We start from the raw sequence: 26,319 nt of genomic DNA, 5'->3' as shown, positions 1-26,319 counted from the left end.
GTGAAATCACTGAAACAAGAGGTCTTAGCAGTTAAATATAAATGGGAAAATGAGGTCGGGCCGATTTCAGAGGAGCAATGCAAATCGCTCCTAGCACTTACTCTGCAATTGTCGGTGTGAGGGACAACGTATGTCCCAGCTGTTTTTTATTACACCAGGTGTATAGGACTCCAGAATTTTTATGCCCGATAGGTGTTCGGGCAGATGTGGATGGTCCTAGATGCAGTATAAGTCCTGCATCCTTGTTGCACATGTTTTGGGAATGTGCGGAGCTCCAGAGCTTCTGGCCTCTATAAAAGATGCCTACAATATTACGGTTCCACCTGGGCCGAGAACATGTGTGGTCAGGATATTGGACATCAAAAATAGTCATCACCGCCTGGGAGCACAGCGCCTGCTATTTCAAGCTAGGAAACTGATAGCCAGATACTGGCTTAGACCTCAGTCTCCGTCCAGGGGAGAATTTCTAAATAGGATGTCAGACATGCCCAGTGACGAGGATGAAGCTCCTGCCCTCAGTCTCCTGCAGATCGCACTGGCGCAGCCCTCAGTGGGTACTGCGCCTGCGCGAGAGTTCTTTATTTAGAAATCAAAAAAGGTGGGAAATTTGGTTTGTACAATTGGCAATGTGTTACAGTAATGCTTAATCTCATTTACGTCTATTACTATGATGGTTGCTATATATTATACTCATGTAATTAATAATGTGACTGAACATGTGATGCTTTGGCAATTTTTTTTTATTTTTGCAATTTACAGAAAATAAAAATCATCTGATTTAAAAAACATTCCATGGATGTTTCAGTCCACTTCATCCCACCATCAATTTGACACTCAACTACTCCTTTACAGAAATAACATTTTTGGTCACTCATCCAGATACAACCACACTTGTTCAATCCCTACAGACAGGGATGAACACTTTGGAAGCCTCAAACTTTTTTTTGAATCAGGGATATCATCCAATTACAGTGGAAAACGAAATTGCCATAGCCACCAGACAGACAAGTGAGCTCCGACAGTACACAAGAAAACAATCAGGTGCCTATAGTTGTCACCTACAACAAAAATCTGGAAATTCTGAGTTACTCCGAGAGCTTTAGATCCACATTTCCAGGTCCCCCCACTCCTCTGCTACAGGCAGCACCCCTAATCTTAAAACATAATTGTTAAAAATTCACTGTCCTCTCCAGAGAAATTCCCTGCAACCAGACAAAATACAAGACCTGTCCATACATAACGGGCACTGACAAGATATATATCCCCAATACATATCAGGACTACAAGATCCCAGGTACCTTCACCTGCACCACACCAAATGTAGTTTACTATGTGTACCTAATGTCTCAGACCTATTTCACACAAACGTTTTTTTTTTCCGTTTATGGGCCATTTTTTGTGTTCATTCATTTAATGTTTTTTTTTTCTCTCTTCCTTTATTTTGCCCCCTCCTCTCTCCTCCCTTTTCCTTATTTTTTTTAAGGGGGGTTGGGGGTAAAAGGGAAAAAAGGGTTGAAAATGTATACTAATTTCTGATTGCATTTTGTGTACTGTTTTGTATAAGCAATAAAAAATGTTTAAAAAAAAAAAAAAAGTTCCAAAAAAAAAAAAAGAAGATACGGAGTTTACTCCGTATGCATCCCGTTTCCATTCCGTTGAAAGATAGAACATGTCCTATTATTGCACGCAAATCACATTCCGTGGCTCTATTCAAGTCAATGGGTCTGCAAAAAAATAAAATAAATAGAAAAATGTATAAAATAAATCATAACACAGAAATGCATCCGTATGTCTTCCGTATCTGTTCTGTTTTTGCGGAACCATCTATTGAAAAGGTTATACCCAGCCCAAATTTTTTCTATTTAATTACTGTATATGCCACATGGAAAAATGGTACAGAAACGCAAAAGGAAACAAAAAAAAAAAAAAAAACACATCCGTGAAAAACGGACTGCAAAACACTGAAAAAGCCATATGGGTCGTGTGAAAGAGGCCTTACTGGGAGTCTTTATGTAGGTGAAACTGGTCAAAAGCTTTAGACCAGAATGAACCCTCATCACCACACAATGAAAAAGGGGGAAAAAAACAAAAAACACAGTTGAAAGAAAAAGTTTGTGAACCCTTTGGAATGATATGGATTTCTGCACAAATTGGTCATAAAATGTGATCTGATCTTCATCTAAGTCACAACAATAGACAATCACAGTCTGCTTAAACTAATAACACACAAATAATTAAATGTAACCATCTTTTTATTGAACACACCATGTAAACATCCACAGTGCAAGTGGAAAAAGTATGTGAACCCTTGGATTCAATAACTGGTTGAACCTCCTTTGGCAGCAATAACGTCAACCAAATGTTCCATGTAGTTGCAGATCAGACGTGCACAACGGTCAGGAGTAATTCTTGACCATTCCTCTTTACAGAACTGTTTCAGTTCAGCAATATTCTTGGGATGTCTGGTGTGAATTGCATTCTTGAGGTCAGGCCAGAGCATCTCAATCGGGTTGAGGTCAGGACTCTGACTGGGCCACTCCAGAAGGCGTATTTTCTTCTGTTTAAGCCATTCTGTTGTTGATTTACTTCTATGCTTTGGGTAGTTCTCCTGTTGCAACACCCATCTACTGTTGAGCTTCAGCTGGTGGACAGATAGCCTTAAGTTCTACTGCAAAATGTCTTGATAAACTTGGGAATTCATTTTTCCTTTGATGATAGCAATCCGTCCAGGCCCTGAAGCAGCAAAGCAGCCCCAAACCATGATGCCCCCACCACCATACTTCACAGGTGGGATGAGGTTTTGATGTTGGTGTGCTGTGCCTCTTTCTCCACACATAGTGTTGTGTGTTTCTGCCAAACAAATCAACTTTGGTTTCATCTGTCCACAGAATATTTTGCCAGTACTGCTGTGGAACATCCAGGTGCTCTTGTGCAAACTGTAAACGTGCAGCAATGGTTTTTTTTGGACAGCAGTGGCTTCCTCTGTGGTATCCTCCCATGAAATCCATTCTTGTTTAGTGTTTTACGTATCGCAGATTCGCTAACAGGGATGTTAGCATCTGCCAGAGACTTTTGTAAGTCTTTAGCTGACACTCTAGGATTATTCTTCACCTCATTGAGCAGTCTGGGCTGTGCTCTTGCAGTCATCTTTACAGGACGGACACTCCTAGGGAGAGTAGCAGCAGTACTGAACTTTCTCCATTTATAGACAATTTGTCTTACCGTGGACTGATGAACAGCAAGGCTTTTGGAGATACTTTTATAACCCTTTCCAGCTTTATGCAAGTCAACAATTCTTAATCGTAGGTCTTCTGAGAGCTTATTTGTGCGAGGCATCATTCACATCAGGCAATGCTTCTTGTGAAAAGCAAACCCAGAACTGGTGTGTGTTTTTTATAGGGCAGGGCAGCTGTAACCAACACCTCCAATCTCATCTCATTGATTGGGCTCCAGTTGTCTGACACCTCACTCCAATTAGCTCTTGGAGATGTCATTAGTCTAGGGGTTCACATACTTTTTCCACCTGCACTGTGAATGTTTACATGGTGTGTTCGATAAAAACATGGTAACATTTAATTATTTGTGTGTTATTAGTTTAAGCAGACTGTGATTGTCTATTGTTGTGACTTAGATGAAGATCAGATTACATTTTATGACCAATTTGTGCAGAAATCCATATAATTCCAGAGGGTTCACATACTTTTTCTTGCAACTGTATCTACCTGTACCGAAACTTTTTTGTAGCCACATCATCACAGAAAGTCAAAGCTCAGAAGGACAGGAAAGTCTGGGAATACAAGCTCACGTCACCCTTTGACACAATATGTTGCATAGACTCATGTCCAAAATCATTTAAGGCCCGTTAGACCTCTTGGGTTAATCTAATTAATGGACTAGGTATAAAAAAGAAACAATAAAACTCTGGCTACAACAATTTACTGCTACAACTGTCTGTTTACTCATCTCTAGGGTTGAGCGAACCCGAACTGTACTCTAGTATTTTTGGACCCTGGGCCCGAACATTTCAGTAAAAGTTCGGGTTCGGTGTTCGGCTATTTCATGGCGCTTTTTGAAAGGCTGCAGAGCAGCCAATCAACAAGCGTTTAACTCTGTGCCCTTAGAAGCCATCACAGCCATGCCTACTAATGGCATGGCTGTGATTGGCCAGTGCAACATGTGACCCAGCCTCTATATAAGCTGGAGTCACGTACGTTGCACGTTACTCTGCTGTTACTAGTGTAGGGAGAGGATGCTGCTGCAGTGAAGGAGAGAATAGGAAAGAATCTTTAAATCAGAAGTGCTTGTTAACTCCGTGATCTACCTAGATTTAGTTTTGTGGTTGCAGTGCACAATCTTTTTACCCTGCCCTGAGCCTAGCGACACAGAAAAATAACTTTTATCCGTCTGTTAGGTGGGCGACGGCCATTTTATGCAAGCTCAGTGCAACAGCTATATTGGGCAAAATACTTAATTTGCGGCCTTTGCTGCATCTGTCAGTGTGAGATACACGCTTTAGATACTGCTGTGCTATTCTGGTATTTAAAAAACTAACCCATTTTGGGGAAGATCCAAAATTTGAGAAATATGAGGAGAGCGTTGTAACGAAACGCCTAGAACCCCGAACGGGTACCTCCGTTGATAGATGCTCCTAGTGCTATCAGAGGACTCCAAGCACTCCACTTGACACCGTCAGCACAGCTTGGTGGAGGTCTCGCCGTCTCCTACCCACCCTGGACCTACGACAAGGCTCCAGGCTCTAGTGGGTGAACCTCTCCTAAATGCAGAGAGCAGGAACCATGAACAAGCTCTTACACGAGCTTATACTCAGGGGAGTATTGTGATATAGCAATCCCCAAGAGTGTAGTTATCCCATTCCCCAAACATGAGCTAAAACTTCAAGAAAGGTATAAAAACAGGAACTCTATTTTTAAACACACAAGCATTTTATACACATCTTCCAACAAGGTTACCACCCACAGGGTTTTGTAAAAACAGCCAATAACCACGTACAATACACTCAGACACTCCCACCCAAAATCCTCCCCTCTGCCCATGATAGACACTGGGTTGATGCAATCATCACAGGCAGGCGAATACACAAAATCCTCTGTCCTGGAGACAACCGAGACGTAATTCAATTATCTCTCAGGACAAAGGACAATCGCCAATACACAGACAATGGAATAGACCTCCCTACTCAACATATACAATGTCCCACCCTTTTCAATACACACAGACATTTAACATCCCAAAATGGCACGAATTAGACCAGGGTTTCAAGTTAGTCCAAGTCCTTTGTGAACAAATGAGGCCTGGCTGATGAGAGGGCCCATAATCCTGGGGCAAAAGGCTGGTTAACAGGCCCCTCCAAAACCCAGTGGCGAGGTTGGTTTCGCCACAAGCGTCAAATAAGGGACGTGGCCCTGGTCGTGGTGCTGCTGGTGGAGCTCCTGTTGCAAGGAGAGGACGTGGTTGATCTGTGCCAGCTACACGCACAAGTGAAACACCTTCCTCAGGTGCAAGTAGGCGACAGAACCTTTAGCGGCATTTGGTCGGGCCTAATGCGGCTCTACGAATGGCGAGGCCAGAACAAGTACAGGCAATAGTAGATTGGGTGGGAGACAATGTAAATGAACTGGAGGCACTGTCCGCAACCCAGTCTCCTGCTGAAAGATCAGAGTTGGCACCTGCAGCTGATGTCCATCAGTCTTTCACCTCACCCCCTTGCAAATCAGCCAAGCAGTCTGAGCCCCAAGTCATGCAGCAGTCTTCTGCTTTTTGAGGACTCTGCTAGCAGGGTTTCCCAGGGCTATCCACCTAGCCCTGCCCCAGAAGTGGAAGAGATTGAGTGCACCGATGCCCAACCACTTAAATTTCAAGATGAGTACATGGGAGGACCACCGCAGCACGTCTCCGATGACGAAAACACAGGGGCCAACTGCTGGGGCTTTCGAAAATGTGCAGACCGACAAAGGAGGGCAGGGGTGAAGACGTGGAGGATGATGAGATCCTCGACCCCACATGGAATCATGGTCATGCGAGTGACCTGTGTAGTTTGGAGAAAGAGAAGGTGGTTGCACAGAGCCACCAGCACAGCAGAAGAGGGAGCAGGGTGCAAAAGCGGAGCGGCCGTCCCCTAGACAGTATGCCTGCTACTGCCCACCGCAGCAAGGGACCGAGCACACCAAAGCCAGCTCCAAGGAGTTCCCTGGCGTGGCAGTTCTTCAGACAATGTGCTGACGACAAGACACGAGTGGTTTGCACGCTGTGCAATCAGAGCCTGAGGCGAGGCATAAACGTTCTCAACCTGAGCACAACCTGCATGACCAGGCATCTAAGTGCAAAGCACGAGCTGCAGTTGAGTAGAGACCTCAAAAACAAAGAAAGGTCTCTGGCTCCTCCTGCTTCCTTTTCTGCTGCAGTCTCGGCCTCTTCATCCACCTCTGGAGGGAGTGGCAACTGCCACCCCGCAAACAGAGCATCTGCCATCACCACCACCACCTGGGTCACCAAGCATCTCCACAATGTCCCACGGAAGCGTTCAGCTCTCCATCTCCCAAACACTGGAGCGGAAGATGAAGTACCCCCCTACCCACCCGCGATCCCTGGCCCTGAATGCCAGCAATTCTAAAATTACTGGCCTTTGAAATGCAGTGCAAGCCTAATTTTTTCCCCCACTTGGTTGTGCAGGGAAGGGATGGCACGCCTGGAAAAGTAGTGGCGGCTGGGCACGACGTACTGTGGGACAGCCACCGCCATAAGGCTATTAAAACTCTGTCTCCACCAGACGGAATGTCTGGTGGAGACAGAGTTTTAATAGCCTTATGGCGGTGGCTGTCCCACAGTACGTCGTGCCCAGCCGCCACTACTTTTCCAGGCGTGCCATCCCTTCCCTGCACAACCAAGTGGGGGAAAAAAAATTAGGCTTGCACTGCGCAAGTCCACCTAACTACGGATACATGGACCAGTAAGCACAGTCAGGAATGGTATATCTCCATAACAGCACACTGGGTAAACTGCAGTGGCGGCTGGGCCTGAGGTAGATAGCAGTTTGGCGCATGTCCTTCCACCACCGAGGATTGCAGGGCACTTCAGTTAGCTTCCTGTTGCTTCCTCCTCCTACTCCACTTCCTCATCCGGTCAGCATAACACCTTCACCACCAACTTCAGCACAGCCAGGGGTAAAACGACAGCAGGCAGTTTTAAAACCTGTTTGGGGGACAAATCCCACACCGCGCAGGAGCCGTGGACGGGCCTTGAACAACAGACCGATGAGTGGTTTGTGCCAGTGAGCCTCAAGCCCGGCCTGGAGGTGTGCGATAATGGGCGAAATCTCGTAGCAGCTCTGGGACTAGCCGGAAATCCCTTGCCTGGCGCATGTGCTGAATACGTCAGAGCTGCATAACTTCGGCCTTCCCGCTCACCGCCTCATATGAGACGTGCCCACAAGGTGGAACTCCACCTTGCACATGCTGGCCAGACTTTGCGAGCAGCAGCAGGCGATATAGTGGAGTTTCAGCTGCAGCACACAGGTGAGTCGCTCTGCGGAACAGCACCACTTCATATCAATGACTGGGCCTCCATGCGAGACCTGTGTTCCTTGTTGCTCTGTTTTGAATACTCCACCAACATGGCCAGTGCCGATGACGCCGTTCTTAGCATTACTATCCCACTTCTATGCCTCCTTGAAAAAACGCTGCTGGAAGAGGATGTGGCACAGGAGAAGGAGGGATCATTTCATAGGGTTTCTGGCCAGTCATTCACAAGTGGGTCCGAGGGTGGGTTCCTGCACCCACAAAACGCCAGGTACACAATTGTCTAGCCAGGGCACAGTTCTGGAGGATGACTAGGTGGAGGACGAGGAACAGTGTTCACAGCAGGGTAGCACCCAAACCAGCTCATGGCCATCACTGGTGCGTGGCTGGCGGGATACAGAGGACACAGACGATACACCTCCCACAGAGGACAGCTTTTTGTTGCCTCTGGGCAGCCTGGCTCACATGAGCGATTACATGCTGCAGGGTCTCCGCAACGACCGCCGAGTTGCCCACATTCTAACTTGTGCTGGATTACTGGGTGGCCATGCTGCTGGATCCCAGTTACAAGGACAACGTACCGTCCTTAATTCAGTCACTGGAGCGCAATTGTAAGATGCGCGAGTACAAGCGCACGCTGGTAGCATTCCCACCTGACAGCGGGGGCACAGTGGAAGCACAAGGGGAAGGCAGAGGACGAGGTCGCCAACGCAGCTGGGGCACCACCAGCACCTCAGAAGGCAGAGTTAGCATGGCCGAAATGTGGAAAAGCTTTGTCAGCACGCCACAACAACCAGCCCCACCAGCTGATATGGAACGTCTTAGCAGGAGGCAGCATTTCAGCAGGAATGGATCCCACAGGACTTGTCCATACCTTGTGCAGAATAGACATGTATACCGGCCTTAACCAGCCATTGTTATACTACAGCACAGTTGCTCATTGTTGTATTTTGGATATTTCACACTCTGGGTGTACCCTAATAAAAATAAAAATGAAAACCAAAAAACAGTGTTTGCTACCTCGTCCTCCTTCACCGCCACGGCTACATCCACCGCCTCTTCAAACTCCTACTCAAAGAGTTTATTTTTTAAAATTTGTACGCATTTTATTTTAATGTCATTTCACTCATTTGTCTGTTACTCATTCGGGTGAAATTTAGCAATTTTTGGCTGCGCTATACCCCTGCTCTACCTAGTAGACCGGTTAATAAAATTTCACAAAATTTTTCTGTTACATTCTTGGGTGACATTTTACAATTTTTGCCGTGAAATAAACCCCTACTCTGCATAGGCAACAGGGACCGAAATTTTTAAAAACCATCTGTTCCATTGGTGGGTGACTAACACATTTCTGGCGATGAAAACCCCCTGCTCTGCATAGGCGACAAGGAATTAAATTTGTAAAATTGGTCTTTAAAGGGCTTCTGTCACCCCACTAAACTTTTTTTTTTTGGGTACTCATAATCCCTATACTGCGATATAGCTATACATTATGTTATTAATCATTTTCGTTTAGTAGATAATGCAAAAAACGTACTTTTATAATATGCAAATTACCTGTCTACCAGCAAGTAGGGCGGCTACTTGCTGGTAGCAGCCGCAAAAAACCGCCCCCTCCTCCTGTTGATTGACAGGGCCAGCAGCGATCTCCTCCTCCAGCTGGCTATGTCTGCATTTCAAAAATCACGCGCCTGTCTTGATTCAGCGCAGGCGCTCCGAGAGAAGGAGGCTCGTCTCCTCAGCACTCCCTCAGTGCGCCTGCACCGATGACATCTTTTTTCGGTGACGTCATCGGCGCAGGCGCACTGAGGGAGTGCTGAGGTGGCGAGCCTCCTTCTCTCAGAGCACCTGCGCCGAATCAAGACAGGCGCGCGATTTTTGAATGCAGACATAGCCAGCCGGAGGAGATCGCTGCTGGCCCCGTCAATCAACAGGAGGAGGGGGTGGTTTTTTGCAGCTGCTACCAGCAAGTAGCCGCCCTACTTGCTGGTAGACAGGTAATTTGCATATTATAAAAGTACGTTTTTTGCATCATCTACTGAACGAAAATGATTAATAACAATTTATAGATATATTGCAGTATAGGGATTATAAGTACCCAAAAAAATAAAAATAAAAATTGTTTAGTGGGGTGACCGAAGCCCTTTAATTCGATCCTTCCGCTTTAATAACTTGTCCCACTTATCAGCGTGATCACATTGCAGCCATTGACCTCCCTTGGATGTGGTATCCCTTTCTCACGCTCCCTCTCCGGCGTGGAACCCTGATTCGCCGATGACCGTGATCAACATGGTAGGCTCAGAAAAGAACATCGAAAGTTGATAGAGAAGATATCCAGATGGATCGTGGACATCACGGGGACATGCGATCAGGCAGAAGCTATTTAGAGTCAAAGCGTTAGCCAGGAGAGGCCCTGCTGCAGTTTCCAAATCCAAAATACCCTAGTGACATTCCTTACAATTTTTTATTAATCATTCCAATAACAGGGCATCTTAAGAGTCCTGTATTGTTATTTATCGTCACTACCTCCCCGAGTCAGGAGTGGGTAATTGGCGCGCGCCCCCTCCATTCCTTCAATTCTTACTTTTTAATAGCTTCTCCCACATTTCCACTCGATCAATTAATTTTCATCAATTGATCTCCCTTGGATGTGGTCTCTTTCTCACATTCCCTCTCCGGCGTGGAACCCTCATTCGCCGCTAACCGAGATCAACATGGTAGGCGCAGAAAAGAACATCGAAAGTTGATAGCAGATGTCCAATTGGATCGTGAACATCACGGGGACGTGCGACATGGTGGGGGAGTGTGTGTGCACACGTCTACACGTACTGAATGATGGGTCTGCCCCCTTCAACCTCTGGGTCTGCAAATTGGGCACATGGCCTGAGCTTGCCCTTTACGCCTTGGAGGTGCTGGCCTGCCCTGCAGCCAGTGTATTGTCTAAAACGTGTGTTCATCACAGGTTATATTTCCCAATGTTTTGGGGTGTACCCTAATTTACAAAAAAAAATAAAAAATATGTAAAACCAAAAAGCAGTGTAAGCCACCTCCTCCGCTGCTTCCACCTACACCGCCACATCCACTGCCTCCTCAACCTCCTACTCCATATGGACCTCGTCCTCCTATATCCAGATTATTATTTATTTTTACGTATAAAGTCATTTCCCTATCCACATTTGTGTGCAGGGAACATTTTGATGCCATTTGCAGCCCTCTAGCCCTTTCCATGACATTTTTAGAGCCATTTTAGTGCTCAAAAGTTCGGGTCACCATTGACTTCAAATGGGGTTTGGGTTCAAGTTCACCCCGAACGCAAACTTTTGTGAAGTTCAGCCGAACCCGAACATCCAGGTGTCCGCTCAACTCTACTCATCTCATAATGACGTGCTTCACATAACTTGTCTTATCTACCTCACTATTCCTTTGTACTGTTGTGTATAAATGTGAATCTTTAGATAGGCACTTTAACCCCTTCTACCCCAGGCCAGTTTTCGCCTTCCTGCCCAGGAATATTTTTGCAAATATGACGTGTCACTTTACAGTATGTGCTTGTAACTTTGGAATGGTTTTAACTTATCTAAATGATTCAGAGATTATTTTCTGGTGACAAACTTTCATGCCAGCGATAAATTCAAAATTAACAGAAAATTTGGAAAATTCACAATTTTCTAAATTTGAATTTCTCTACTTTTAAAGACATAGCAACACCTCAAAGTTACCAATCAACATTCCCCATCTACTTTATGTAGGCATCATTTTGTAAATGTCACTTTTAGGATGTTAGAAGGCTTCGAATTTTAGGCAATTTTTCAAGAAAATCTCAGTTATACCAATTCAGTTATAAAGTGATTTTGAAGGGATTACGTAGTAGAAACCACCCATAAATTACCCCATTTTAAAAACTACATCCCCTTAAATTATTCAAAACTGATGTTACAAACTTGGTTAACACTTGAGGTGTTCCACAAAAATTTAAGGAAAATGGAAGCAAACTTAAATTTTTTTTATAGGTTAATCTTTTTTACTGCAACACAGCAAGTGTTAACAGCAAAACAAACCTCAATATTCATTATCCTGATTCTGAAGTTTACAGTAACACCCCATATACAGTCAGGTCCATAAATATTGGGACAGACAATTCTAACCTTTTTGGTTCTATACACCACCACAATGGATTTGAAATAAAACTAACTAGATGTGCTTTAACTGCAGACTGTCAGCTTTAATTTGAGGGTATTTACATCCAAATCAGATGAACAGTGTAGGAATTACAACAGTTTGCATATGTGCCTCCCACTTGTTAAGGGATGAAAAGTAATGGGACAGAATAATAATCACAAATCAAACTTTCACTTTTTAACTTGGTTGCAAATTCTTTGCAGTCAATTACAGCCTGAAGTCTGGAATGCATAGACCTCACCAGACGCTGGGTTTCATCCCTGGCGATGCTCTGCCAGGCCTCTACTGCAACTGTCTTCATTTCCTGCTTGTTCTTGAGGCATTTTCCCTTCAGTTTTGTCTTCAGCAACTGAAATGCATGCTCAATCGGATTCAGGTCAGGTGATTGACTTGGCCATTGTACAACATTCCACTTCTTTCCCTTAAAAAACTCTTTGGTTGCTTTTGCAGTATGCTTTGGGTCATTGTCCATCTGCACTTTGAAGCACCATCCAATGAGTTCTTAAGCATTTGGCTGAATATGAGCAGATAATATTGCCCGAAACACTTCAGATTTCATCCTGCTGCTTTTGTCAGCAGTCACATCATCAATAAATACAAGAGAACCAGTTCCATTGGCAGCCATACATGCCCACACCATGACACCACCACCACGCTTCACTGATGAGGTGGTATGTTTAGGATCATGAGCAGTTCCTTTCCTTCTACATACTCTTCTCTTCCAATGACGCTGGTACAAGTTGATCTTGATCTTATCTGTTTATAGGATGTTGTTCCAGAACTGTGAAGGCTTTTTTAGATGTCGTTTGGCAAACTCTAATCTGGCCTTCCTGTTTTTGAGGCTCACCAATGGTTTACGTCTTGTGGTGAACCCTCTGTATTCACTCTGGTGAAGTCTTCTCTTGATTGTTGACTTTGACACACATACACCTACCTCCTGTAGAGTGTTCTTGATCTGGCCAACTGTTGTGAAGGGAGTTTTTCACCAGGGAAAGAATTCTTCGGTCATCCACCACCATTGCTTTCCGTGGTCTTCCGGTGTTGCTGAGCTCACCGATGCATTCCTTTTTAAGGATGTTCCAAACATTTGTTTTAGCCAAACCTAATGTTTTTTGCTACCTCTCTGATGGGTTTGTTTTGTTTTTTCAGCCTAATGATGGCTTGCTTCGCTGATCGTGACAGCTCTTTGGATCTCATCTTGAGAGTTGACAGCAACATATTCTAAATGCAAATAGCACACTTAAAATTAACTCTGGACCTTTTATCTGCTCATTGTAATTGGGATAATGAGGGAATATGACAAACACCTGGCCATGGAACAGCTGAGAAGCAAATTGTCCCATTACTTTTGGTCCCTTAACACGTGGGCGGAACATATGCAAACTGTTGTAATTCCTACACCGTTCACCCTCAAATTAAAGCTGACAGTCTGCAGTTAAAGTACATCTTGTTAGTTTCATTTCAAATCCATTGGGGTGGTGTATAGAGCCAAAAAATGTTAGAATTGTGTTGATGTCCCAATATTTATGGACCCGACTGTATTTGATGGTAAATAGTGTTGAGCGAACTTGTGTTTTAAGTTCGGCGTCTAAAGTTAGAGTTCAGGTTATCAAAGTATCCAGTTATGGTCCATGGTAGCGGAATCCATAACGGGATACCCCGAACACTAATCATAAACTGCTCTATGGGCACATGGCAGTGGTCAGAAGTTAAGGAGCGCCATATGGTTTTTGGAGAGCAGATTTTGTTAAAATAGTTTTTGGGCGCCATGTTGCATTTGAAGAGACCCTGAGGTAGCCCTACAGGGGAACCCCTAAAAAGCAAGCCCATTTTGGGAAATAAACCCCTCAAGGAATTTAGTAAGGGGTGTAGTGAGCACTTTGACCCCACAGGCATTTCACAGAGTATAGAAACACTTGGATGTATGAATGAAAAATGTTATTTCTTCCAATAAAATGTTGCTTTAGCCCCAAGTTTTTCATTTTTCACAAGCAGTTACAGGAGAAAAAAGCATCCTATAATGTGTTACCAATTTTTTCCTGAATGCGGAAACACCCCATATGTGGTCATAAACTGCTGTAGGGACACTATGTTGGTATTGAACAGTCTCTGGGGTACCGGTACAGCTATTTTCTGACACCCATATGTTTTTCTCTGTGTGAGGACTTAAATTTTTGCACAATGATTTGTCATTGGTTCTATTTTGGGGCGCACACAACTTTCCGATAATTTTTTTATTTTCATTTTTGGGAAGCAGGATAAAACAAATGCAACAATCTTGCCATTGAATTTTGGGTTTTGTTAGCGACGCGTACACCATGCAGGAAAAAATTAAATTAAAAAATGACATTACACAGGTCTGCGACTAAAAAGCTGTTTGATTATTTTTATCTATGTATGTATTTTGGTGAGCTGAAAACAAAATATAAAAAAAAACTCCTAGACGTCATGATTTGCCACAAAGTGCAAAATGGTCTTCAAATTTACGAATATTTTTGGTATTTTTTTTAGATTATGGGTTTTTAACCAAATGTAACGTCCAAATTACTATTAATTCACATAAGGGAATTTAAGATATTAAAATGTCAAAAAACTTTAAAGGGGTTGTCCAAGTTATGTAAAATATAAATATAGCACTGTAAATCTGATGGTCAGCAATATATACATAAGCTAAGCAGGTTTTAGGGAAAAATAAATAAAAAAAAAAAAATCAAATTTCCTCATTTCCCTAGTTCTCTTCTTGGCCCTTTGTTGTTATTTGCAGGTAAACAATCTCTGCCCCTCCCCCCCTGCAAAGAGGGCGAATACAAGTGCTGCTCTGAGTGACATGTCTGACTACTGGGATACTCAGCAGCATGCTGTATGTGTAAGCCTCAGCCTTGAGTCTGTGCTTCTAATGGTAGAAGGTGTTAATCTTTACCGAAGAATCTGACCTTGAAGATGATACAAAACCAAAATGGTTTTCTCAGGAGATGAATGATTTGATAAGAGACTTGAATCTTCCCAAAGATGCTGAGTTACTTGGATCAAGGCTGAAAAGCAGGAATTTATTGTTGCCAGAAGTGTCAACTTCATGGTTCAGACATCGTGAAAAGGAGTTAGTTCCTTACTTCGCCCAGGAAGACAAGTTGGTTTATTGCATCGATGTCGAAGGTCTGATGGGTCAATTTAAAATCCAATGATTCAGAGCAATGGTGTCTTTTTATAGATTCTTCAAAAAGTCTCAAAGCAGTTTTACTCCACAACGGTGGTTTTCACGCTTCCATACCTGTAGGTCATTCCGTACACTTAAAGTAAACCTACGAGAACTTGGAAATGACCAGACATTAGAAGGCTTATAGTTGATCAAGAGTTTGTCAATACCATGAAGGATCCTCAAAAAAGATGGATTGCATTTAAAGAAGAAGTCATACAGAAATTTTTAGGCAATAACAAAGATCCTCACTACAAAAAGATCGTTGGACGAATGCTTAAAGCGTTTCAAGCTTTAGGTTGAGTGAGGACTTTGAATGTGCATTTCCTCCAGTCCCACCTTGACTACTTTCCTGAAAATTTGGGAGCTGTGAGTGAGGAACAAGGCAAACGATTCCACCAATAGATTAAATAGATGGAAAGGAGTTACCAGGGGAAATGGAGCATTACAATGATGGCAGACTACTGTTGGATGCTTCAGAGACATTCCAGATGCTACTCACAAGCGTAAATGTACCAAGAGGAGCCTCGCAGGGAAGAATCATTGAGTTTAGTGTGTAGGCAAGCTCATTTCAGTTGAAAAAACTATTCATGAAAAAGTTGTAATACAACTTTTTTTATAAGTCTATTCCCATTTATTTTGAGGTATTGCCTTATTTAACATAGTTACCTAAATTGTCAGGAAACGTGATCTCCTATCCCCATGACAAAATGGAGGTCATTTACGGATTCAGCACACCAAAAAACAAAGATTATGTGGAATAACCAAAACAGCTCTTGAACATTTTTTTTTTTTTTTTGCAGACCTTTATTCTGCTGGTCAGTACAGAGATAAGTTTATAGTTTTTTTTACAGTATTCACCTGATAGACAGTAGATCATGTGATCTAGAGCTGGACGTGACGATACCTAGTATGTCTATTTTGTTTTAGACAGTAAAAAGCTTTTTTTGAGAAGAAAAAATAAATAAAATCTTGTTTTTGTGTTGCCATTTTTTGCCACTTTTTATTAAAAATTCAGGCAATTGTTTCATTTTAAACTTTCTAAATCAGCTTAGAAAACGTATACACACTAATTATCTAAAACAACTAAAAAGGAGACAAACCCAGAATGTTACAAAGCGCACCAATTCCAAATTAGCCAAGTCAATTGACTTCTACATACGTTCATTAAAATCGAGCCAGTACTTACTTAATGTCACTATAGAAGACTGTGCTGTTTCGTCCCATCTACAATGAGAGATATGTTGAATGATACATGTATTTTACATTCTAAGCAAATAACAGGAAGGCCTTCAAGCCTACTTAACCTCTTCATGACCAGCCATACACCATGTCTTGATGGCAGTTGCTAAGCAGATTTAGGATTAGGCCACTGTAAAAATGCAATGGTCTAGCCAAAATTTTACACTGGGGGTGCTGGGATTAAAGGATGCTGGTCACAAAAGCCTATCTCCTGCTGTAATGGACAGGATAGTAAACACTACAAATCCCAGCTGTTTACCCTTTAGATTCTGTGTTCAAAAGTGGCATTTGAGTGGATGCACAGCAAGCGGGCTTCCTCCTGTCGATTAGGGTTGTTCAGAGAAGCAAACAATGGCCTCCAGGTGTGCCATGTACCACAATGTAAAACATCTGCAATACACTGCATTACAGAAGCAGTGCAGCATAATATGTAAGCAATTAATCTACTGCATGTTCAAATTCCCAAGTTAATTTTAAAAAACAAAAAACGTATTTCCCCTCAAAGTTAAAAAAAAAAAAAACACACACACACACACACACACACACACACACACACGCTTCAGTAGCAACTTGAATTTTACAACTATTATTTATCCTGCACATAAACGGTGCATAAAAAAGAGCAACAATGGCTCAAATACCATCATGATACAAATTATAAAAAGGGTTATTTTACAAATGTATTAAATAAAACATTTTACATTTATTTGGTATTGCAGTAGTTGTACCAACCCCCTACAAAATTAAAATACTCTTCTAGGAACCGGAAAAGCTCTAATGTCAGTTAGGCCGAGTTCACATCACTGTTTAGTTTTCTGTTCTTTTGTTCAGTTAATCTTATTTTGAGCATCCATTATGCTCATTTTGAATCTGTTTTTGACAGTTCTGTTATTTTTGACGGGAGAAACAGTGGTCCTTGCAGGGTTTTTTCTTCTGTCTAAAATAATAGGTCACAGAAGACCCCAACAGACTAAGGGCTCATTCACACAACTGTAGGCCATCCACGCCCATATTGCGGACCACAAGCTGCGGATCCACAACATACGGGCACCGGCTGTGTGAATCCCGTATGTGGACCCATTGACTTGAATTGCCTCCGCACCGTGCGGAGGCACGGATCAGAACCCCACGGAAGCACTACAAAGCACTTCTGTGGGCTTCTGTGTCCATGCCTCAGCACCGCAAAAGATAGGACATGTTGTATATTGTGGATCGTGAACCCACTCAAGTCAATGGGCCCGCACCACAATAAGGGATTCACACGGCCGGAGCCCATGCATTGCAGTCCGCAACTCAGGCATGGACAGTCTACGGTTGTGTGAATGAGCCTTAGAGCTTGTTCACACAATGTGAATAGAGTGCCGTGGACCACAAATTGCAGTCCGCAATGCACGGGCACTGTCTGTGGGGCAGCCGCATGGGGAAATCGCAGACCCATTCACTTCAATGGGTTCGCGATCCGTCCGTTCCGCAAAAAGATAGAGCAAGTTCTAACTTTCTGCGGTGGAGGCATGGAACGGAACCCCAGAAAGCACTCCGTAGTGCTTCCGTAGTATTCCGTTCCGTATTTCCGGATTTGAGAACCCATTGAAGTGAATGGGTCTGCATCAGCGATGCGGAATGCACATGAAACGATGCCTGTGTATTGCAGATCCGCAAATGCGGGCTGAAATACGGCAACGGGCAGCACACGTTCATGTGAATGAGCCCTTAAGTAAATACCCTATTAAGTTAATTCTTGTGAACTAGAAGTTGGCAAGTTTTGGACAAACAGTGCTTCAGTTTTGTGATTATTCATGGCACAATTTTTCACTGTTAAAAATTGCATGTTAACTTAATGCCCAAGTACACATTACTACTTACCAACTCAGTGTGGCAATTCTGGCAGATATACTTATTTGTTCCATTTTGTCCAAAATTCATACAGTCACCACAAATCATTTTGCCGTATACTTTGGAAAAGAGAGTGGGTGCAAACACACCTGGAATATCATGAAAAATCTGTTATAAGCACAGCCAATATATACATAACACAAACCAGATTTATGTATGCAGCAAAACACAAACAGAAATTCTATTAAAACAATATCATCAGAATTCAGCTTTTATATATTTGGATGTTAGGAAAGGCTTGTAAAAACATGTGCAAACTTAACACGGTTTACTAGAAGTTAGAAATATGTGAAATATTGCAGTACCACTGAAGAAACCACTACAGCAAATGTGGCCCCTTCTTTTAACGCTAAGTACCCAACTTTGCAAGCTGTAATAATTACATCTCCCATTCTCAGATGGTTTTGGCTCTATGCCCAGCTGTATCCCAATAAGCTGCAGGCTTATGTTGGACTGTTCATGTATCTGCATTTGCCAAAAATGAAAGCAATGGCATGTGTGACCACAGCTCCACTGCAAGATGGGGGACAATGGACACTGAATATAATGCGGATTGCTCGGGGCCCTCAAGAGACACATATGAGGGCCAGATATTGTGTAGAGGATTACGGTAACAGGTGTGTGGGTCTTCGGTGACAGTTGCCAGGGATAGGCAGCAACAAGACACTGTCTGGGCCAGGATATTTAAACTCTCGCTCTGGATTAACCACCACCACTGCACAATAGGCTGGCTAGAAGCTAATTTCAAACAATACAAGGCAGTCAAATGCGAAGGAAAAATAATTGAGACTTTCACTTTTTACCCCTTTAATGTCAAAGGAGTATATATGAGAGAATATCTTTATGACATATCTAAGATACATCATAAATGCTTGAGGAGGCGTGGCCTGGCCGTCAATGTAGGAGGATATGTGCGCTGGAGCTCCCGGGCAGCGCTTGGGAAAATCCTTCACCATCCTGTGGCTGTGGTGAATTAAACAGCCAGGCACCACTAATATCCTAAGGGGAACCTCTCTGTGACCCAAGGTCAGTATGACCCGCTCGGCCAGAAAAGGCGTCGGGACTGACCCCGGCAAAACATGGCACGGCATCTACTAAAGCGGTGGAGGTTGCAGCGCGGCAGGAGCAATATGCCCGCGTCCCCCCCGCCCCCCACAAAAGAGGACCCTGTACAGGAGGGCACTCTGTCTGGGGCGATGGCAGACCAAGCGGCAGACTCAGCCGATCATTCTGCAGAGAGAGGCTCCCAAGATGGTGGATTCCACGTGGAGGAGTTGAAGGCAAGTGAAGGGGGGCTCCCCACTGAGTATGGCTCACTGCACAATGCCCATGTACAGCCCTCTAACCCCACACTGCGACTGCTGACCGATCCTACCATCAAGGACATATATGCGGCCGTGCACCAATGTAGTGCAGCTCTGATGACCCTTAACACATCCATTGGGTCCCTCCAAGAAAAGGTGTCCTTTATTAGAAAAGATATTCAGAAAGAATCACTGAAGGGGTGGGGCGAGTAAGCCAACTGGAAGACTAAGTCTCACCTATGAAACGTGATCTGGCTAAAGTAATACACATCACTCTTCTAATAAGTAAAACGGAGGACTTGGGAAAACAGATCGCAACGAAATAACCTTCGCATTTTGGGGGTCCCTGAAAAAGCTGAAGGGCCCCATGCTGTTTAATTCTTTGAGGATTGGTTTAGAAAGATATTTGGGAAAGACTCTCCATCTCCCTTCTTTGCTATAGAGAGGACGCACAGAGTGCAGTTTCGCCCACCACCACCGGGTGGCCCTCCTAGACCATTGTTAATGAGGATTTTCCATTTTTAAGATAGATACACCATTCTCCGCAAAGCAAGGGAGCACCAGAATCTATGGCTGGACATAAAGGGCCAGATTTATCATGACTGACAGCTCACTCCACTTTCACATATGGCTAAAGTCAGTTTTAGCCAAGTCAGATTTATTATCGGCCCTTTAAGACTGTAATAAATGTGGTTTGATGGTAGCAGTTTATCCGTCAGTAAGCAGCTTTACAAAAGTCGCACGTTCCTACGAAAAAGTCGCACGTTTTAATGAAAGTCGCATGTTCTATTAAAAAGTCTCATAAGATAAGCATGGTCCTCACTGGAGTGAAATTGCGACTTTTTAAATAGTCCCAATAGTAAATCTGTCTAGAGATTCATTTACATAAGAAAACACGCCCACTTTCAGAAAACTGATGAGCATAGTGCAGAGCAGAAAAAAAGTCGCAAATTTGTGCGCAGTTTTAGCGTTTGGGACTTTCACTCCATTATTCTGACCTGAGCTAATGATAAATCTGGCCCAAAGTTTCTATCTTTCCTGACTTTTCAGGGGAGGTGCAGAGACGCCGTGCACGATTCCTGGATGTTAAAAAGGCGCCTACGATCACAGAATATACAGTACTCCATGCTATATCCCTCAAAGCTCCAGGTAGTGTTTAAAGGAAAGACCCACTTCTTCGAATCCCCGGAGGACGCCAACCGTTGGATTGAACAAACTGAATCCCCTTCCTGCGAAAGTTACAAAAACGATTGATAGAAAAGTGGAAAACGCAGTGCCTGGGACTTCACTGAGGAAAACCTAGAGGACTCTGAGGACGGGTGGATAAGTATAAGGTTTTCTAATTGTTGAGAGCCCATTCTTCTATTGTCGCCACAGTGCTCCGGAGTAGGAATCTGGTACCATCTTATAACAATGACTTTAGTAGCCATACTTGTGCTGTTGATATATGTTTAGTTGAACTACCAAGAGTTAACTGTACCAAAAAGCCATTTGTCATGCTGTTTTACTGCTGCCCGGGTCTCCATTACTGAGATCTGTTCGTGACTGCGGATATGTTCTTGCCTTCTATGTTGCGGGAACTTTGCCTGTGTCTCATGTCCTGTTCTGGGACCACCAAAAGTTATTTTGTTGGTAATATGTTCATGGTTTACTTAGGGTTAGGGCCTGCAGAGAGATGATGCATGCAATTGTTCTTTTACTGCCTGGTAAATGCCTCATCTTGATGCCTAGATCTTCTTTTCTTCTATGTCTTCCACGGGATGATGGCGGATAAAACTCACATAGTGTGGAATGTTAGAGGCCTGGGAGATCCTACTAAACGGCAAGCGGTTTTTATAGCCGTTCAAAAGTATGCCTCACTGAGACTCGCCTATCTAAAACAATCCCAAGGTCCACAGGTGCCAATTCTAATGATGGGTGATTTTAACAAATATCTAGATCCTTCTGTGGATACGTTTCCGCTGTCTTATAACCTAACAAATGCTGCGGAGACCTCAGTGGCGAAGCTACGCAGAACTGGACCTGCACGACCTATGGAGAATCAGATTCCCCAGGAATCGATAGCGTAGAATAGGAATACCTATGGGAAGTTTTGGAAGTCATGGGCTTTGGACGGGGGTTTGTCTCCTGGGTCAAATTACTGTACAACTCCCCGCTAGCAAGGATTAGAGCGAACGGGATACTTTCCGATCAATTTCCTTTATATAGGGGCACCCGACAGGGTTGCCCCTTGTCCCCCCTACTATTTGCGATAGCAATTGAGCCCCTAGCTTGCCTTCTACGTACGTCCCCAGACTGGAGGGGATTTCCAGTAGGACCCCGGGAAGAAAGTCTAGTTATATGCAGACTACTTATTACTATATGTGGGAGATTTACAGAAATCTATAGACACTATAATGAATGAGATTGTTGATTTTGGAAAATATTTCGGGGATAAGAATAAACTGGGACAAGTCCACAATTCTAGACCTCGCCCGTATACCCCTACAGCTGACCACTTACTTCAAATACCTAGGGGTGATTACACCAATACCAGAATAATACATAAAACTGAATTTAGAGCCACTAATTGCTAAATTTGTAGTCAAAACTAATGTTTGGTGTAAACTGCCCCTTACGATATAGAGATATATAGATATTCTACAAGATTCAGGGGATTTTTAGATCACTGATCTGAAAGAAAAGAAAAAAAAAAAAAAAGGGACACTCCAAAAAAAAAGTAAGGAAGAGGGCGGCTTGTCCCTCCCGAACCCATGAGCCTACTTTATAGCTGCACAACTACAACATGTTAGCGGGTGGATTAAAACAATTAACTTAGACTCTTCGGCCGATATTGTTGCTTACATTATGAAACAAAGAGCGCCTATTGCATTGGTGGAAATGGGTAGGCAACAGTGTCTTGGTAGGAAACTTCCCACATTCTCCCTTTTAACCAAGGTTTGGTCAAAATTCAAGGAATTGGCGGATCTGACAGGTTTCAGTGACATTACGCCGAAACCCCCAATTACCAGAAATATTCAGGCTAAAAGGATTTTCCCCATGGGAGGAGGGGGGCACACTCTTTCTGGGCCAAATTCAATCACATGGAGTGTTTAAATCTTTTACCCAGCTTCAGGAAGCGTTTGGCCTACCCAAAACGGCTTTCTTCCAATTCCTTCAATTAAAGCATGCATATCAAAACTCAATTTCCAAAGGATATAGTAATTGCCGCCTCACCTTCCGTGATGAAACAATTACTAGAGGCTAGGTCTGCCAAAGGCCTGATATCCCGACTATATAAATTTATAATTTACGCCAATCTCCCCTCAACCCCCTTGATGGTAAAGGGAAAATGGAAAGAGGATGTTGGGACAATATCTCAAGAACAATGGAATGACATTCTGGCTTTAACTACTAGTCTTACACTGAACGAATCTCAGAGACTGTCTCAGCTATACTTGCTAAACAGAGAGTGTATAGAACCCCCAAACTTCTATTTAAAATAGGTGTACGACCGGACTCCATATGCCCTCGTTGTGGAGCCACAGAAGCAGCACTGCTTCACATGGTTTGGTATTGCGAAAAATTGGGAAAATCTTGGGAAGAGATATACTGAATTTTCCAAGAATAGATGATAAAAAATCTCTATGTATTCACATAATGTTGTTCCAGGCGAGTGTTTTAATTACTAAGGCTACTTTCACACTTGCGTTTTTCTTTTCAGGCATAGAGTTCCGTCACAGGGGCCCTATACCGGAAAAGAACTGATCAGGTATGTCCCCATGCATTCTGAATGGAGAGTAATCCGTTCAGTTTGCATCAGGATGTCTTCAGTTCAGTCGTTTTGACTGATCAGGCAAAAGAGAAAACCGTAGCATGCTACGGTTTTATCTCCGGCTAAAAAAACTGAAGACTTGCCTGAATGCCGGATCCGGCATTTTTTCCCATAGGAGTGTATTAGTGCCGGATCCGGCATTCAGAATACCGGAATGCCGGATCCGTCCTTCCGGTATGCGCATGCGCAGACTGAAAAAAAGGTGAAAAAATAAATGCCGGATCCGTTTTTGCCGGATGACACCAGAAAGACGGATCCGGCATTTCAATGCATTTTTTCGACTGATCAGGATCCTGATCAGTCTTACTAATGCCATCAGTTAGCATACATTTTGCCTGATCCGGCAGGCAGTTCCGGAGACGGAACTGCTTGCCGGATCTCTCTGCCGCAAGTGTGAAAGTAGCCTAAGCATTGAATATGGGGTAATGCACCCGACAGGAATATTTAAATAGGTTGAATACAGTTTTACGCTTTGAAAGAGGGGTCTATGTTAAGAGAAAATGTCCAAACAAATTCCTGTCAATATGGAAGGGCTGGCTAGAAACCGGGAACTTAGCTTCATTAGCACTGACAAGGGATTACCTAAGAGGACAACTGTCCTACTGGGCCATTTACCTTAGCTCAAGCAATGTACTAGTGAAGATTGCGTGCTCACTTTAGTATTAGTTTCCATTGACATGGCCTTTTTGGAGGTACGATTAATAAGGTGTAATTATCTCTCTTCAGGGTAACGCGGAGGGGGGGGGGGGGTTGGGGAGGTTGGTAAGATGTTAAGTAGTTATTAATTATTTTTGTATTGTTCTGTATCATAACATCAAGTTTCTGTCTATGTAACTTATATTACGCTGATTCGAGGTTACTATAGTGATGGATCCAGTATCTTGTGGTCAATTTGATGGATAGACTGACAGGATCTTTGTCATTGTATACAAATATCTGTATTGTATTATTTAATTAATAACCAATAAAAATGAGTGACAAAAAAAACAAAAACTGAGAAGTGATGGTCAAATAGACAAATCGAGAGAGCTGCACAAATCCATGGAAAGAATACCCTTCTACCCTCTAAGCAGCGGTCACAGGACTCCTACTTATCAGACATTTACAGTGGTAACCACAGTGGTTTAGTATTATTTCACCTTTAGCTTTATCATCTGCAATGTTTATCACCATTGTGAATACATTAGCCGAAAAAGTATTAATCTAAAGCAAAGCTTTCATAAGCAGAACTTGTGACCACAACTAGTTCCACTAGTGATGAACACATCTCAAGTCTTAGAGACATTCTATGTCAAATGCAAAGGTTTATTCACAGTGCTTTTAAATATTAAAGCATCATACACAACAATGTATGGGTGGGAACTCCCAGGGTCTTACCTCCAACAGAAATAAAGAGGAGAGCAGAGCCCACACCAGCCGATCGACTATTAAATCTTTGTTCCCGATGCTTTATTCCTCCAATCACCATGCACAACCCCTATAAGTAATCACAGCCCATTTAAAAATGCTTATAGTAAAGAGTTCTTTATTGCAGTCATTCTAAACCGATTACAAAACTACTAAAAAAGAAAGAAAGAAAAGTTAGCTTCACATAAGGTCAAGTATTTTTATTGCAGAGGACTCACAGGAACGAAGAGGACACACCCCAGCAATGTGCCAGTCAGGGCAGACTTCACCACTTCCTCATAGCACTTGTCATTCTCTCTCTCCCCCTTTATCAGTGCAGTGATGTAGAAGGTCAACTCAATAATGGAGCCAAAAGTTGCATTCACCACCGCTCCCAATGCAAAGTTACTCTGGGCGGAGATACTACAGTATTCCATAAGAAAAAAAGAACAACAAAATGCATGTTAACACTGCACAGTCTAATACCGTTGTGCACCAATTTATAACTAGGAAGCATACAAACAAATATAAAACCACAGGGCCCCTAGCAGCAATATACATAACAAGCTCAGGCCTCATTCAGATGGCAGTATTACAGCCACAAATCCCAGCCCAACAGCAAGAATGAAGGCTAAGACATAGTGGACATAAACTGGGCCATGGTTTAATTAACGGAAACTAAGGCCTCTTTCACACAGGCGAGTTTTCCGTGCGGGTGCAATGCGTGAGGTGAACGCATTGCACCCACACTGAATCCAGACCCATTCATTTCTATGGGGCTGTGCACATGAGGTGATTTTCACGCATCACTTGTGCTCTATATTTTGCGTTTTTTCACGCAACTCAGGCCCCATAGAAGTGAATGGGGCTGCGTGAAAATCGCAGATGCGGTGCGATTTTCACACATGGTTGCTAGGTGACGATCGGGATGGGGACCCGATCTTTATTATTTTCCCTTATAACATGGTTATAAGGGAAAATAGCATTCTTAATACAGAATGCTAAGTAAATTAGGGGTGGAGGGGTTAAAAAAAAATAAACAAATTTAACTCACCCCATCCACATGGTCGTGTAGCAGATGTCCTCTTCTTTCTACAGGACCTGGCTAAAGGACCTTTGATGATGGACCATGTGATGAGCGCAGGGACATCAAAAAGGTCCTTTAGCCAGGTCCTGAAGAAAGAAGAGATCTTCTACACGACCAAGTGGATGGGGTGAGTTAAATTTGTTTATTTTTTTAACCCCTCCACCCCTAATTTACTTAGCATTCTGTATTAAGAATGCTATTTTCCCTTATAACCATGTTATAAGGGAAAATAATAAAATCTACACAACACCTAACCCAAACCCGAACATCTGTGAAGTCCGGGTTCGGGTACCAAACATGCCAATTTTTCTCACGTGCATGCAAAACGCATTAAAACGCTTTGCACTCGCACATTTTACCATGACGCACCCGCATCCTATCCGGCCCTTACACGTGACGCCCGTGTGAAAGAGGCCCAAGAACTGGGGTAGAGACACAGGAACCTAGAGATGACTAGAAAGGATGTTAGGCTGGGAGGGTTTCATTTGTGCCAACAGTGTGCCTTTAAAAGGGAGTCTCTCACCTAAAATTACCATTATACAACACAAACATCATGATATCCATTACATTCCCCATATTATAATCTTACCTTTCATATTGCTGTCCATCGCCTATTTTCTCTTAACGCTTAGATTCGATATGCCAATTAGCTTCTGAAGGTGCCCAGGGGCGGCGTTTATGCGGCC

General features: G+C 43.2%; 1 protein-coding gene across 1 annotated transcript in view; it reads right to left on the bottom strand.

The window, feature by feature from the left end:
* The window catches only part of LOC120984808 (putative cation exchanger C521.04c), a 158,661-nt gene that overhangs the window by 30,753 nt on the left and 101,589 nt on the right, over window positions 1-26,319 (bottom strand). Inside the window, exons 12-15 of the mRNA XM_040413434.1 lie at window positions 24,786-24,969; window positions 24,538-24,637; window positions 18,013-18,131; window positions 16,097-16,134 (exon numbers count right to left, since the gene is read on the bottom strand). Of these exons, the coding sequence (XP_040269368.1) occupies window positions 16,097-16,134; window positions 18,013-18,131; window positions 24,538-24,637; window positions 24,786-24,969 (441 nt within the window). The remainder of the gene's footprint in view (window positions 1-16,096; window positions 16,135-18,012; window positions 18,132-24,537; window positions 24,638-24,785; window positions 24,970-26,319) is intronic.

The sequence above is a fragment of the Bufo bufo genome, chromosome 1 (assembly GCF_905171765.1).
Source record: "Bufo bufo chromosome 1, aBufBuf1.1, whole genome shotgun sequence".
NCBI classification, from domain to species: Eukaryota; Metazoa; Chordata; class Amphibia; order Anura; family Bufonidae; genus Bufo; species Bufo bufo.
Note: the sequence above shows the minus strand (reverse complement) of the source record. Positions and strands in the feature narration are given on the sequence as shown.